The following is a 16596-nucleotide window of genomic DNA, read 5'->3' as shown; positions in this document are numbered from 1 at the left end:
AGACTTGCAAATTATAATAATGGTTTTGACTCTGAATCTAATGATTAAACAAGGCTTAGATGATGGGAAAGAGGAGACTACTAATAATCATTATTTTTAAAAGTCAAAAGTTAATTATATCTTGATTAATCACATACAATATGAATCATAGATTATATATAAATGTTATTGTAATTCATGTTGATTAATTCTTTAATATGCATAATAGAAAATAACTTGTTATTATTATTATTTTGTTTTTTTTTTTGCCTCTTCTTCTCTACCTCACTTTTCTATTCTTTTTTTTTTTACCTCACATTTTGAAGAGAAATTTATATGTTATGAATTCCATTGATATAGAATTGAAATTTAGAGGTGATAGAATTATATTACAGAAAAAAGATTAGTAACCACCAAGAAATCATCCAAGCTAATGAATATTAATGTCGATTCATGTTCTAGTATCATTGTATAATAATAAGTCGTAGCTATTGAGATATGTATATTAAAAATAATATATTTTATTTTATTTTAATTTTCTTATAAAATGTTAATAAAATCTTCTTATATATATATATATCATTAGTATTAGTTATCTTATTTCCTTTAATAAATAAATAGATGTTAATGCATAGAAGCTTTCTAGTACTTGACCTTATATTTACAAGGCTAAAAATCATATTATAGTATCTTAAAAATCATATAAGGATATAAAACATATATTATAACTAATATGAAAATCTCACTATTTAATTATATTCTTGTTCTTAGATTAATAAAGATATTTATTTATAACCTTATTTTTTTAGATAAGATGGATTGTTTTTATTGAGTTTTAAATTAGTTATCTCAATTATAATATTTTTGAATAGATTGATTTAGTATTTTGATAGAGATATCAAAAGTAGGATAAGATTATTCAAAAAATATATAATTGATAATTAAAAGTCTGTCAGAAGATATTTTTAAAGAAATAAAACACTATTTTGGAAAAGGAAAAAAAAGAGAATATATATATATTTTTGACAATTCGTCTTAAAAAATTAATTTGGAGTGATACGTATTCATAGGAAAAAGTAATTATGAGATGATTAATTTGACATGGCAGGATGGTAATTATGGGGTTGTTTGGGTGGTAATCATGAAACGGGCGCCGCAATTTCTCGGCCGCCTTTGCGTTATGAAAACGAACAAAGTTTTCCTCGATCGTTTCCACTGCGTCGTCGCCTTCTCTGCCCACTCTAAAGGGAATGAAATAAATCCTCGGAGCCGAAAGTTAAGGATTTCCTGTAAAGGAGAAACCTTGCGGCCAACTGAGGCGATATCTTGGGGGAATCTTCTTCCTCTCTGAGCTAGGGTTTCGACGTGAGGGGGCAGTTCCCTTCTATCGCCCCTTCTCTTTTGTTGATTTGACAAAGAGGGATCATTTTGCTTATTTCCCCTCTTCAAGCTGTAGAGATGGATTAGCTGAGGCGGCCAGTAAATCGATTTTTCGGCGATTTGAGGGGGTAGAGATCGTTTTAGCTAAAAAAAGGTCGTTTTTTAGCTGGAAAAAAATGGTTCGGAGACCTGAACTGAGGGGTCCCGGTGGAGTTTGGATCGTTCGCGCCGAGAGAGCTGTGGATGCAGCATTACAGCACCTCGGATTTGCCTTTTCTGGGTGGGGAATGTTCTCTCATTGTTAAAGCTATTGGTTTTCCCTTTTTTCCCCCTTCTTTTGTTTCCAACGAACTGATTTTTACTTGATTAAGCTCGTTAATGGAAGAACCGAGTTTCCTCGAAGGGGAAAGTTTGCGTCTTTGTTTGAAAAGGATGCTTAGGAGTTGACTTTTGTGCAGGATCTGAAAGGAAATTGGTTCAGTTTGGATCTCCGAGCAAGCTCACATGGATGATTTCACGCCCACGAATTATGGGGCGAGCGGGAGTCCGAGTCAAGACGATCCATTTTCCCTGGCGGAGCTCATGAATTTTGATGGTTTTGCTGAATCCTGCAGTCCTACGATGGTAGACCAGATTTCTAATTTAAGCTTTATAGCTGCTTATCAAATACCTGGTTTTTCATCTTCATTGGCACCACTGAGTGTTTCAGCAGAAGGTACGGATTCCGTTCCTGGAGATAATAGGGTCTCAACTGGTAATTATTATAACTGCATGGAAAAGACGGCTTTGCAAAGAGCTGGTTCACAAATGGGGCTTCCGTCGACTTCCTCCGGAACTAATATTACTAGTAGGAGTGCTAGTTATTCCGCCTTTGATGGCCTGTCTGATGATGCGATCTTGACTATTCCTAGACCTTTTGAAGGGGTGTCTCTTCCAGAAAGAATGCTCAAGGCACTGTCCTTGCTAAAGGAATCGTCATGTAGTGGAATACTTTGCCAGGTTTGGAGGCCCATTAAACAGGGTGACCAGTATATTTTAAGTACCTCTGAACAGCCATTTCTCCTTGACGAAATTCTTGCTGGGTACCGTGAAGTTTCAAGGCAGTTTACCTTTTCTGCTAAGGAAGCACCTGGTTTGTTTACTGGGCTCCCCGGGCGTGTATATATCTCCGGAATGCCAGAGTGGACCTCGAATGTTATCTATTACAGAAAGTTCGAGTATTTGAGAGTGGACTATGCAATCAGTCATGAAGTCCGTGGATCTCTTGCGGTGCCTGTTTTTGATCCTTATGAAGGTTCTTGTCTTGCTGTGCTTGAGCTTGTTACAACAAGGGAGAGACCCAACTTCGACGCAGAGATGGAAACTGTTTGCAATGCTTTGCAGGTCAGTGTTGCTGTGACATTCAGTACCATTATATGGCCTATTTTTCAGTCTTGATTGAATAGATTGATATTGCCAATATGTAATCGTTAAATCATGAGAATGATATTTTATATATTTTACTGCAGCCTCTGTTTGCATTTGTCACTTGGTTCCTCATTTGTCACAGTTAAAATGTAAGGATCACTTGTATGGCTCCTAGTTTGAAAGCAGACTTTCAAAATTCTTGTTATCTGTTATTTGTTATCTGGTCTGTGTATCGTGTATCTGTTGGCTGTCACAATTCCTGTGGAAGAACATTATTTTGTTGGTGTTATGAACAATTTTAGCAGCTACTTTCGGAGCTTCTTATATGTGCAGGTTCCTTCTTTGTTGCTTTTGCAGGCTGTAAACTTGAAGACCACAAAAGTGCAGGTTCATCATCAGGTAGGTTGAATACTGAGATGTGACCATCCTTATTTAAAGATGGAATGAAACCTCTAAATGATTTTTGAGAAAAAAAAATCTCAATTTCTTTTGCAGAACCTCACGAAGAGTCAGATTTCTGCATTTTCGGAGATACTTGATGTTTTGAGAACTGTTTGTCATGCACACATGTTACCTCTGGCACTTACATGGGTACCTGTTTGGTATGATGATGGAGGTGTCAATGACTTGAGCAATGATAACATTGGGGGGATGAAGCCAACTTCAAGAAGGCTTGCCCTTCGCATTCAAGAATCAGCTTGCTATGTTAATGATATGCGGATGCAAGATTTTCTTCATGCATGCGCTGAACATCGCCTTGAGAAGGGACAAGGCATTGCTGGAAAGGCACTTCAATCCAATCATCCATTCTTCTCCCCTGATGTTAAAGTATATGATATACGTGAATATCCACTTGCACACCATGCTCGTAAGTTCGACCTTCGTGCTGCAGTTGCAATCAGGTTGAGGAGCACATACACTGGAAATGATGATTACATACTAGAATTCTTTCTACCAGTCAACTGTGGAGGCAACATAGAGCAACAGCTATTATTAAATAGCCTCTCAAATACCATGCAGAGAATTTGTAGGAGCTTGAGAACTGTATCAGATGCTGCAGCAGCTGGGGCAGAGATCACCAGAGTAGGTAATCATAAAGGAGCAGCTGTAGGTGCCTTGTCGACTAATTTTTCAATGACGTGCTCTCAACTATCAGATTACGACAATGAAACGGCTACCGAGATGCATCTTGGAACTCAGGAGATTGGATCCAATGAACAAAATGGAGATGCTCATCTTGAGCAGGTCCTAGTCTTAACTTTGACCTTCTTTTTGTATCATGCTTTCCAAAATCGAAACATGTCATCTTGACTAATTGCCAAGAAGTTAACTGAGGATTTTTTTCCAAGGGTCCCCTTGCCAAAGTACTAAATTGAACTTCTAGCACTAATAAGTGCAAATGAAGCCTACTTAAATTATGGAGTATATAGAAGGTCTTAAACATGTGAAGGCCTACAGATATATGATTTGGCATCTAACAGATTTGGCATGTAAAGTTTTGATGACTCCGTTTTGTAAAAACTATTACAACATATGCCTTTCCTGCATCACTCTATAATTGTATAGAACACAGGAACAGCAAGGGCCCACTAGCAGACATAGTATAAGTATGACGGGTGAGGTGTAGGCTGGTAGTAGGTGTGGATGTCTAGAGTCTTTGTTCTGACTTTTTTTCCTTTTTATCTTCAAAATAAAATCTTATACAAGATGTTGATAAGATACAATTATATACAATGACAACAAGCTTTTATATTATCTAGTTATATACTTTTCTTCATGATTTATTCTCTATTATCCATTATTGCCTTTTATACAAAGTTTCAGTTCCTGCATTTTAGATCATAACATTCTTTCATATAAAGTGTAAACAATATAATATGTGGGTCCATGGTTTTACAGTTTGGGTATCGGATCCATTTTGGTCTCCACTCGAAATGGTATGGATTCGGTAAAAGTCACTGTACTAACATGTGTGAATTTTTTTTAAGATTAAGAATACACGGTGTTGGGAAGCACATATTGTGATCTGTGTCACTGACCCAACAAGTATGCTCTATGCCGGATGAAACATAGAACCATGTATCAGCCAAGACTAAAAAATAGTTTCGCACACATAATTATCATTTGTCAGTTTTTATATTTTAAATTTATCTTTATTTTTTGTTAATTTTGATATTGGCCATATTTATGATTATCAATCCTGACCATATGAAACTTTGCTTATTCCCTTGAATTGAATATGTTTAGCCTAATGCATATATCCTACTATGTAATAGATACACATAACATACATTTTTAATTTCTGAATGCATGTGCAAGTTATGTCCATAAAAGAAAGCTAGTTTAAAGTTCACTTTACAGGTTGAGCTAATGTTTTATATCAACTAGATGTTTTCTTTCATATCTTGGTTCATATGATTTGTGTTTTTGGTATCTCAATAAGAACATTCGTGAAACCTTGCTTATTCATCTTTTGCTGGTTCTTATTAGTGTTGAACTCACTTATTCAATATAGTTCTAATACATGTTTCTAAATCTTCCAGTTATCATCTAGCTCAATAAAACAAATGGAGAAAAAACGCAGTACAGCTGAGAAAAATATTAATTTTAGTGTTCTTCAACGATACTTTTCTGGGAGTCTCAAGGATGCTGCAAAAAGTATTGGTGGTGAGCATTGTTCCTGTACCTGTTTCAACTAATTAGCAGTTTATCTTTTTGGAAAAAAAAAAGGGGTTTCATAGCTTAAAAATTGTAACATAAAACACAGCATCGGTCTCCTTCCTAATGGAGTCTGATGTGAGTGCTTGATGATTGGAATTTCTTTTAACCTATGGGCCATAGTTTATAGATTATAAGCTCTTACTTTATTTGGAGAGCGTTTCATTAAACATGTTGTGATAACTGTGGCAGTTTGTCCGACAACATTGAAAAGGATATGTAGACAGCATGGAATTTCAAGATGGCCATCTCGCAAGATAAATAAGGTCAATCGTTCATTGCAGAAAATCCAAAATGTTATAAATTCTGTCCAAGGAGTTGAAGGGGCTCTAAAGTATGATCCTTCTACTGGGTGCCTTGTTGCAGCAGTCTCCTCACCGGAAAAACCATCATTAATAACCTTTGAGCCAAAAGGTCAAGATCTTATGACTGCCCCTTCTGCTCACCATATTGAGACAGAACAGCCTGTTGGTAAGATGGAGCCAGATTTCTATTTCCTTGGCAGACACCAAAGAGGGACCACACACCGATCCAAATGTGAAACAGATGAAGTTGGTTTGCTTTCAAATGATTGTAGCAGACAGTTGAACTTTATTTGTGCAGATGGAGGGCAGTTGTCATATGCTACAATGCAAGGTGCACCAAAATGGCCATCATATTCTAAAGATGTATCTGACAGTTCATATATTTCAAAAGAAGCAGGCTGCCAAGGTGGCCAAGATGGCTTAAGTTTGGCAAGCCTTGAGTGTCAGGTTACATCAAGAAGCTCAAGTTTAGAAGAATTGGATAAAATGATGATGAAAGCAGAAGCTGCTGATGGAATCATGGAACACAGCCATCGTTCTTCTTCTGGTATGACGGACTCTTCTAGTGGAAGTGCATCAAGTCATCCTAGTTTCAAGAGAAGTAAGATGCTAATCTCACAAAATGGCCCATCTGTTACAGTAAAGGCTACCTACAAAGATGACACTGTTAGATTCAAGTTCATGCCATCCATGGGTATCCACAACTTGTTTGAGGAAATTGGAAAGAGATTCAAATTGCTGGTAGGAACATTCCAGCTCAAGTATAGGGATGACGAAGAAGAGTGGGTAATGTTGGAGAATGACTCTGATCTGCAGGAGTGTGTTGATGTATTAGAGAATATTGGATTGCAGAAAATGAAGCTTCAAGTACGAGATATCCCTTGTAATGTTGGTAGCTCGGCCAGTAGTAACTGCCTTAAGCCTTGAAGCCTTGAGAGGTGAGAAAGTTTGAAAAGATGTCTCATTGGTCTAGGAATTTGTTGGTAGATCATTCAGGTAGCAAGTAGTCAATGTAGGAATCATATGTTGGAGGAAGAAATATGTACCTCATGTAACATGTACACATATTTAGTTGTAAAATGGAGACGAATGATGTTTATTAGTAAAATGCTCAAGGAGCTGCCTGTACATAGTGACTATGTTTTTTTTTTTTTTTCTTTCTTTCTGTACACCTTAAATGTACTGCAAATGAGTTTTTTTAGTCAATAAGCTTCCTTAGATTTGTACTTCTCTATGTTATGCTCTTGAACACTGTACGTGTTATGGTATGCCTGAAATTTGGTAAATAAAGTTGGTAAACGATATCTTGTTTACATGGCCAGATATTTTTAAAATAGATTGCATCATTAGAGCAGCTGTGGCTGATTTGAGGTCGAGTTACAACATCTGCAAACAAAGATCGTCATATCATGGCATGAGTGCATGTATATCTTTTGACATGGTATGATTCTATGTTGTGCTAGCTGGCATGCCCGCATGCAGGTCAACATAAGTCAAAAATTGGTAAAGTCATAATATGTTGAAATAAATATTTATTGTATTTATTTGTAACATAGCTATTAGCCGCAGGATTATCTCTTAAATTTATGTTTAGAGAAATTATTCCTCTTTGTCGTGCAAGTTTTCCTGCAAATGCATTTGTCATGTGCACGGACAAAAGCAGGTAGCAAACAAGGTTCCGAATAGAGTAGAAATTTTCAGATCAATAATGAATTAGGACCTTTTGCTTCACAAGAACTGTAAGAACTAATTAATGAAAGCACTAGGGATTTTTCTGCATTAAAAAAGTCACACTTATGTGGGCTCTGGTTTCATACAGGAGTCTTGTTTCAAGGTGCTTCAACTGACTACTATGGTTGAGGAATTTGCAAAGAATTTTCTCTCTGCAGGTTTTTTATTAGACTTCTTTTTGGAGCTCAGGCAATTTGATCAGGATTCAGGAACAGTAGGAACTCCCAATGCTGGCAAATTATCAGAAGAGTCAAATTCGATATCTGAGCCAGAAGTCTAGGGTGGATGCAGTTCTTGATGATTCCCAGGTACAATTTCCTTCATGTCAACTATTCTGTAATGCTATTTCTTCACATGCTGGATTATTCTTTTCTCAGGGTTGCTAGTCCTTGTTGCTTTAACTCTGTTTTCAATGACATCATTTAATCCTGCTATGCTAGCCATTCAGCAAAGGTCAAGGTCTTTTTTTATGTTTCTCATTTTTGGAGCCTTCTAATGGTGATCGATACTTTGGTGACTTGGTATGGTAACTACAGGAATGTCAGAAAGACAATAGACAGGTCTACAACCTGAAGTTTTTGCAAACTCTTTGTATCAACAAGTTGAATGATAACTTCATATTCATGGTTTTTCCAGATACATGATATAAAGTTAATCTATTGTCATGGATAGCATTTCAAACTTCGAGGCTTATTTTGATTCTCTGTAAGATCCTACAATTTTCCCCAGGAAACATGCTTCATTTTTCAATGGTTGTAAGGCATGGGATTGCACCTTAGGAGATCTGGAGATGCACTATCTTCTATCCTAATTTTCTATTAGAATACAAGATGCTATTTCTTCACATGTTGGATTACATGCTTTCACAGTGTTGCCACTATTTGTTGATTTAACTTTGGTATTGATGACATTGGTTAATCCTGCTAGGCTAGCCATTCTGCAAGGTCAAGGTCTTTCATGTTTTGCCCTATAATTGTTACCTTCCGATGGCAAAACCACACTTTGGTCACTTGATTTGGTCAGTATGAAGTTTTCACAAATTTATAACAAGAAGTTGAATAATCACTTCAGGTTCATGGTTTTCCAGATGCATGATTGAATAAAACTAAAGAGTAGTGTGTTCAGATGAATTCATCACAGGGTTGCTGATGAAGCTGGCATTAGCTGATTCGGAGAAGCTTGAGGTTGTGTTGTGAAAGCAGGGTTCTTAATTTCGATGTGTACCGCCCGATACGAGCGATATGTACCCGTCTGAGAGGATATCGGTACACGGACTGCCTTCTACCGGGTAGTACCAGTGTTTTGAGCGGTACCGAGGCAAACTGACTGGTACCGAAGCGTACCGACTGATACTGCCTCGGATTTCGATTGTTATTGAGGCGTACTAGTCGGTATGCCCTAGCGTGGTAGGTGGAGGCATTTTTAAGGTTTTAGGATGTACCGATGATACATATCGGTACGTATCATACCGAGTAGAGCTCGGTATGTTGTTACAGACCGGTATTCAAAACCTTGGTTGTGATTTGATTGATTATATCAGAACTCTGAAGATCAGATGCACTCAAGCTTCGGACGCCCAAGGTAAAAATTAATTTGCAGTTGTCCTCTTGATGGATGGTTGGTTTATTAACAATTCTGTGCAGACAAATGTGTATCTGCCAAAATTCTTGTGTTATATTTTGAAGATTATTTTCACAGTATGTTTTTATTGGACATCGAAGTTGTGTGGGTTTTCACTGATAAAGTTTGACATGTTTTAAGTGGACTTCTATTGGCCTAGGTTTGGTGTGGCACCATAAGGATCTTATGCTTCCATTGAGTCTATCCAGGTGAAGCCGGATCAGTAGCACTGATTTGAAATCAGGTGGTCAAAAACTAAGAGGTTTAGTAAACAATAGATCGCGGGAGATGCACAACAGAAGATGATCTTGGCATTGTGGAAACTGTTGAATCTCGTATTTTGATGATGAAACCACTTAATATGTGTTTATGTTTTAATCTGCGTTTTGAGTGACGCAGGATGCTTCGATCAGGATGAGACAATTAAAGCAGGAAAAATCATGTTGTGCCGGAGGAACATGTTAGAAGATTGGACGTCGGGCCGATGGATCGGTCGACGTATCGACAGAAGGCTTCGGGCCGTGGACTTGGGCATCGGGCCAAGAAGAGCGGGTATTGCGCTAAGGATATCGGAGTTGCGGAGTCAACTGGCCGATTGGGCAATAGGCCGCAGGAGAGGACGATGCGCCGAAGAATCGGACGAAGCGTCGAGGGACCAATGACATGCCGGACAACTTAGTTAATTGCTTAGGATTAATTGTCTCGATCGAAGTTTTGTTTTAAGTGTGCAGGATTAACTATGATGAAAGAAAGACATGTAGCAGGAGTTGCGTCGGAGTCAAGACTATGATCACGTTGGGAGTTCGAGAGCTCGACGGAAGTCCGGACGGTCGTCAGAGGTTCTGCGGGAACAAATCCGAGAAGTCCAGGAGCTTGCCAAAAGAAGCTCGTCGGAACTCGCCAAGTGGATCGTCGCAAGTCCAGGAGTTTGTCGGAAGTCCGTCGGAGCATCGCCGGAGGTTTGTCGGATGTTCGTCGGAAGTTCGCCGAAAGAAGCGATTGACGCACCGGAAGCAAGCTGTAGTAGATGTCTTAAGAAATTCGTAGTTAGCACGATGATTAAGTTAGAAATGGGAGGTGATCCCATTAACTTAATCTTGGGGCAATTGGGCCCTTGAAAGACCCAAATTGGGCCAAGACCCAAATTGGGCCGAATGGATCAGCCCATTCGGACCCAGATTACTTGGCCAGAGGTGGCACCGCCTGGGTCGGCGGTGGCACCGCCTGGGTCGGCGGTGGCACCGCCCAGGGCTCAGTCTCCGAGCTCTGGCAGGAGGTGCAACCGCCCCTGACAAGTGGTGGCACCGCCCAGAGGCTCAGTCTCTGAGCTCTGCCAGGCGGTGCAACCGCCAAACCCCGGAATTCCGGGAGATGACAGTTTTGAGCTCGGAATTCAAACTGGTTTAGGGCCTATAAATACCCCACTCTTTCAGCAATGAAAGAGCAACCAAATCCACCGAAATCCTGATCTTACTCTATGATTTTTAGAGCTCAAAAGTGTTGTATGAGTTAAAAGTTCTTCTCCCTCTTTTCTTCTAAGTTCTGATCTTTCAAGAGAGGAGAGAAAATTCTGTAAGGGTTGTCTCCTAAGCTCGTCAAAAGGAGTGAAACTGTAAAAGGGTGGTTGGCCTTCGCCTATTGAAGGAAGGCCTCTAGTGGACGTCGGTGACCTCGTCGGTGGAGGAAGCCAGAAGTGGATGTAGGTCAAGATTGATCGAACCACTCTAAAATCGCGGTGCTCTTTGGTTTGCATTTACTTTGAGCATATTATCTTTACTGCAAACCTCCTCAATAGCTTACTGCCTTCTGCGAATTTACGATCGTGTTTCAAAGTTCAGTATTTTCCGAATCGGTGTTTAGACGTAAATCAGTTTTATCGTACGAACATCATATTTCAGTTTGCGCTTACATTCTGATTTCCATCATAACTGCAAACTGCCCTTATAGATTCGCTTTAACTGCATCTTGCTTGATCACAAGTTAAAGTGATTTACGAATCGGGTTTTCTACCGAAATCGCTCTTATCGTACGAACGCAGTTTTAATCGTCGAAAGTTTTCCGCTGCACTAATTCAGGGGTAAGACTACATGCATACGACCCTTCATAACAATCAATCTTCTTCTTTTGTTAAGAACCGAGAATGAGATTAATCTCTTGAACTGTTTCATGAACTAATGGAAAAGAAGAACAAGCGCCGAGACCATGTCACAATATAATTAATTCGACACATGTGACTATTATCTCAATGCAACCAATACAAGAGTGAATACGTTGCAGCATTAACATATTTTTGTATCGTTCTTGGACATATTATTCATGCATTTTAATGTATGTGTACTTGTGTGCTAGTGAATTCGATGGGCTCGCTTTTGGTCGGCTACTAATAGTTCTTGATTGAGCAGGAGTTTGTGCTCTTACATGGTTAATCATTTTCAGAAATGAAGATGAAGAAATTCAAAGGTACGCTTGATCTATCTTGATTTATATAACTTCTGGATTTCATGCATGCTTGAGATGTCTGATGTTGGAACTCTTCATTGTTAGTCATCTGTAACCATGTGGCATGTACAAGAAAATTAGATTAGGCTTTAAATATAAGGTCATTCCTTTCTTATTGGCTTTTAACTATTGGGATTAGTGGTAACTCAACTGAATTTTTTTCTTAATATCAGGATATTAATTTTCTTTTTCAATGCTTTGTTTGGTTTCAAAGGAAAGGGAATGAAAAACAAAAGGGCAAACCAATTCGAGTTAAAAGAAAATTACTGAAGAGTTTAGCTTGTAAGGACGTCTGAAATGGTGTTGCCTATTAAAAGATATTTTATGTTGAGCTGTTTGCAATACTTTTGACTTTTATTTTCATTGGTCTGTCTCCTTGCAGCTCAATCAAACAATGGATAGAAGAGAATTCCAGCTTTTTTTTTGCTCTCATCTCATAAGCAACCAAACCAATCTTGCTAAGTAAAAACTCATATTGGTCGCAGAATTCGAACATTAGCATTACTAATGGGATTGGCAAATATTTTAAAATTTATTTATTAAAAACTATTGTGTGGAGGATAAAAGATATAAATTTGAAAAGGTTTTCACTTGCTTGGAGAAGATTAATGATTGGTTGCATTATAAATGCTTTATGTATCTCAAGATCTGGCTAATAGACTTCTTCTCTAGTAAATTTGTGTTCTCAATACAATCTTTTTTCTTGTAATTTATTGTTCTTAGATGGCGAAGGATTTGAGATTTTCTCTGCAGTAAACAAAGCCCAATATATATTGTTTTCATTTACGTTTTCTTTTTCTTTTTTGAGAATCTTCTTCCCCTAACACTCCTGCGTTCAAATATCTACTTGTGAGACAGCAGGTGCATGCAACGAGTCCATGCAAGTTGTCATGTGAGCTGCAATAATGTATGCAGCCTGGACTGCTTGGATGTGCAGAAGAAAGGGGTAAAGCCAGGAAACACTACTCTTTTTGACCAGTCTCACCTTCTGCATGGGTTGCTGCCTTCCCTGCTTCCGGTAATGCATTTTCTTGTGTGGCTTTTGGCTCAGTTAAAAAAATTATATATATAACAAGTTTGTATTCGTTAAGATGAGAATATTAAGTGGATGTGAAGAATTATTACGAATAACTAGGTGTAGCAGATAAAATGAGGAAAGGTAATTTAGGATGGTATGAGCATAGGTGATAGAAGGAGAGATAGAGGAAGAGCTAAATAAATTTACATAAATATGTAATTACTTTATAGAGTTAAATTGTAAAAGATTACAATTTGTGTTATCAGCTATTAAGAATCTCTTTCACTTGAAGCAGAAGATTTTACTTAACAAGCACATGACAAGGAGATAGAGAGAGATCTAAAAATATTCAACATAAGGATTTCAGTACTCTTAATTTGATTAGGGATACGAATATTTATAGAGTGCAATGGTAGTTAATCAGAATTTAACTTGAAGCAAAGATAAATGTTTGTGTTCTTATTTGTGTAGATCACAAAGGCAGCTCATAAAACTAGAGATAGCAGGTTCTCCTACATGCAAATGAACAGTTACAGAGGTGACGGAGATGATGATACAAACAGAAGCAACAAAAATGTCTAATATTCTTCTTTTTGTCTTAGGGAAAACTGGTGGTAGAAGAGAGGTCTCAAAACCTCTCCAAAGTTTGGCACATCCTTCCTAGTCCAAATTCCTATATGGTATGGTGGCCATGCATTATTATTACAGTGTGTGCAAGACCAAATTAGGAAGTACCCTGCTATATGACTCAGAATATCTGCACTGAGAATATGATGTCACTGGATGTAAGATCACAGCTTGTGAATCAACAAAGGATCTTGCATTGTTGATATCTGTATCCTTGTTTTAACCAGTAACATGAATTGTATGTTATACTGGCTTGTCCTTTGCTGCTACTGTGTCCAAGTGCAAGTTTACAATTATCTGTTCCACCTTAAATCTTTTCCTATTCCCATTTCAAGCATCCTGGAGTTCATCAACATCATCATCAAACTCATAAATGTTAGAAGACTCCAAGATTCATGACCAAAGTTTTATTGGAGAGAGAAACTATTGAGAATACAAAAATTTTTAGATGCAATGACATTGATGGTATCTTCTCTATGCCACACATCTTTAAAGCAAATGTGTATTTGATCAGTTCAGATTTTAATTTCGAGTCATTTAAACATGAACCAGATCCTGTGTTATCAATTGACATGAGCTTTTAATATGGATGTTGGGATAAAGTTGAAAGTGAAAGGCAAAAGGAGACATTTTTTTGAGGTTCAAGTGTCCAAAGGAAGAAAACAACAAAGGTTCTTTGATGAAGTACATTAACCATATTTAAGATGTCTTGCAGTAACTGGACTTCATCATTACACTTGAGAGAGAGTTTGAACTATTTTGATTCCGAATGACACAAACAGAGAAACCAAGAATAATTTTCTCTGACTGAAGCGATGTAATCGAAGCATATAACTCGAGAAAAGCTTCAACCCTCAACAAGTAAAACTTTGTCAGCCTTTGAAGGATTCTGCTTTGAAGATTAAAGGGCATTCGGGGATCTTAATTGTCATACAGAGCAACCATGTACAGTGATCGTGTTCTCTTTCTCCCTCCCTCCCAACTTTTCTCACTCTTTGGTCGTTCACGACACCAAAAAGATAAATCCTGATGCCATACACTGACAACTATCAATGTTTCTGATACAGACTCTGTGTTCTTCACCTCCTCCATTACTCCTACTCCTACCATATGGCAATGAGAATGTTCCCCATGATTTCCAGCGTATGTCTCACTTCAAACGTCACTTGTGCTTCTTTGCGTGGGTTTCTACTGACGTCCAATTTTTGTGCTCGGTTGATCTTTTGGTGCTTGTGGTTAGACCAACGGCATTGACCTGAGTTAGATTAGCTCATGTCAGATAAGATCTATGGCCTTAAACAGTGTCTGCCAGTTCAAACTTGTTTGTTGGATTATAAGAAGGTTATCTCTTCCTCATTCTAAGGAATCCTGCCAAAGCAAAAGCATCCTACGATAAAGGGAAGAAGAGGACACAACTCCGACTCTCCCATGTTTCTCCACTCGCTACTGATGCAGGAGCAGAAGCACCCACAGAAAAGGCAAGCATGAATCTCCACTCCTCCCTCTTTCCTGATACACTCTGGAGATGATGACCGATGCGTTGCTTGCCCATGTTGCAGGATGCCATGGTATGGTAGAGTGATGGAGGTCATAATTCTATGGAAGACAGTGACGAGGTCTTCGGCAGCCAAGCCTAATGGAGTCCGTGCCGATGCCAACAAGCAGAAGCTAAGAAAGTGCAGCTCCCTCAAGGTAGCCTCTTCATTCACTCGGGCGTGTCTGTGTGCTCCCATCTCTTCTTACAACGAGGTGTTTCGAGCTGAAGTCCCGCCGCGGAGAAGCTACAGCTGTCCGAGGTCGAAGTCGTCGTCGTCGTCGGCGGCGGCGGCGGCACCGCCACCGGAGAGGAGGTTTGTATCGAGCACCAGAACCTCCGTCGAGGGGCGGAGGGTGTTCAGGGGGAAGTCTCTGACGGATGACATGCTGATGAGGAGGTTCGTGGTGGAAGAGGAAGCCATGATGCAACTGAGGAGGAGGAACCAGATGGAGTTCATGAGGAGGAGGAATGCCATGAGGAGGAGACAGGTCGGGCCAAGTCCTCTCAGCAGAATGGCAATGGCCGAAGAAGACTAGCTCTCAGATCTTTGCAGGTGTAACAAGTTATCATGATGATGCTGCTGCTGCTGCGTCTACTTCCTTCTCCTACTCTCTTTCATCTTGTTCCTCATTGTGGATCTTCACATAATAAAGAAGGTGGATGGTTGAAAGACTACTAACATCAAGTAGTCTTTCTTGTTTGAAGACATGAATGTGTAGCTCTTTTCTTTCTCTCACTGCTCATTCTTGAGAGAGTAGAGCCACAAAATAATGGGAATTTTTTGTACTTGGTTTATCACAACACTGTTGTACCAAACAAAAGATTCTTTATGTGTAGGTTTTTGGGCACAAATAAGACACAAACATGCTTTGTCTCAAGTCCTTAATTTCTGGGGGTAGAGGAGTTGGGTTGAGCTACATGACAAGCCTAAATTTGGGTTGAGTGTATTCACTTGAGGACAAGTTGAGTTTGACCAAGAAATCATTCACCATGTTGGTTGTTTTATTGCTTGAGCATATGATTACTGGTTATATGGAGTGTGCATTGATGTAACAAGTCATTTACTCAAACTCCCAAGGCATAGATTTGGTTGTTCTTTATCCATATTCTACACAAACTGTCACTCCATAGTAAATTCGACTGGAGAATTAATTAACTTAGGCCTTCAATTTTTGAGGAGTCACTAAATGCTTCATCAAATTGATGGATCACTACTGTGATCCATAAATCTCACATCATCTTTAGATACTTAGCTTCACAGGCCATTAATTGGTCAGTGTTTACTCTCCCAGCTGAAGAAGATGCATGATAGGAATAAACACATAAATATATATATAAGATAAGACATTAAAAGGTATGGCCAAAAAATTATCTATATATATATATATATATATATATATATGTATATATATATCGAGAGAGAGAGAGAGAGAGAGAGAGAGAGAGAGAGAGAGAGAGAGATGTGCATACAAAGCAAGATGGGTACACTGGCAATAGGGAGATGGAATCTACACACACCACCATGTCTTGCTTGTTCGACTCCATGATTCTTAGTGGAGCTACAGTGGCATGGATTCAAGAGAAGAGCATGCTTGGGAAGAAAAGACAGGCTTGTTGGGCATGATGGCACTCGATCTACATCAGCAACAGTGTACTTGTGTGTCAAATCCAACCAATCATTTTATTTGTTTGGCAATATTCCCTGCTGCCTCAGTCAATGAAATGGGACCAACAAATCCATGTGTGGAAAAAAAGTACAAACTAGGAGTCAATTG

At 38.7% G+C, this 16596-nt stretch overlaps 2 protein-coding genes across 7 annotated transcripts; both read left to right on the top strand.

Annotated features, from left to right (window-relative positions):
- Positions 1–1184: 1184 nt before the first annotated feature.
- LOC135581117 (protein NLP2-like) lies at positions 1185–13579 on the top strand. Of its 6 annotated transcripts, none has more exons than XR_010497304.1 (10): positions 1185–1639; positions 1818–2742; positions 3124–3165; positions 3262–4011; positions 5310–5433; positions 5677–6727; positions 7609–7828; positions 11490–11600; positions 12501–12657; positions 13260–13579. XR_010497304.1 is itself a non-coding variant. In XM_065154796.1 (6 exons), the coding sequence occupies exons 2-6, from the start codon at positions 1864–1866 to the stop codon at positions 6714–6716; spliced, it is 2835 nt and encodes a 944-aa protein (XP_065010868.1). In that variant the 5' UTR covers positions 1185–1639; positions 1818–1863; the 3' UTR covers positions 6717–7015. The 6 variants fall into 6 exon arrangements, 1 of the variants encoding a protein (XP_065010868.1); XR_010497305.1 differs by having other exon boundaries at positions 12498–12657; XR_010497306.1 differs by having other exon boundaries at positions 11543–11600; positions 13260–13578.
- Positions 13580–14179: 600 nt separating this feature from the next.
- Positions 14180–15753, top strand: LOC135640405 (uncharacterized). The gene is made up of 2 exons (XM_065154798.1): positions 14180–14762; positions 14844–15753. Exons 1-2 carry the CDS (start codon positions 14713–14715, stop codon positions 15355–15357), a joined length of 564 nt encoding a protein of 187 aa, XP_065010870.1. The 5' UTR covers positions 14180–14712; the 3' UTR covers positions 15358–15753.
- The last annotated feature ends 843 nt before the right edge of the window (positions 15754–16596 follow it).

The sequence above is a fragment of the Musa acuminata genome, chromosome BXJ3-6 (assembly GCF_036884655.1).
Source record: "Musa acuminata AAA Group cultivar baxijiao chromosome BXJ3-6, Cavendish_Baxijiao_AAA, whole genome shotgun sequence".
NCBI lineage: Eukaryota > Viridiplantae > Streptophyta > Magnoliopsida > Zingiberales > Musaceae > Musa > Musa acuminata.
The sequence above is the reverse complement of the archived record's forward strand: the minus strand, read 5'-3'. Positions and strand labels throughout refer to the sequence as shown.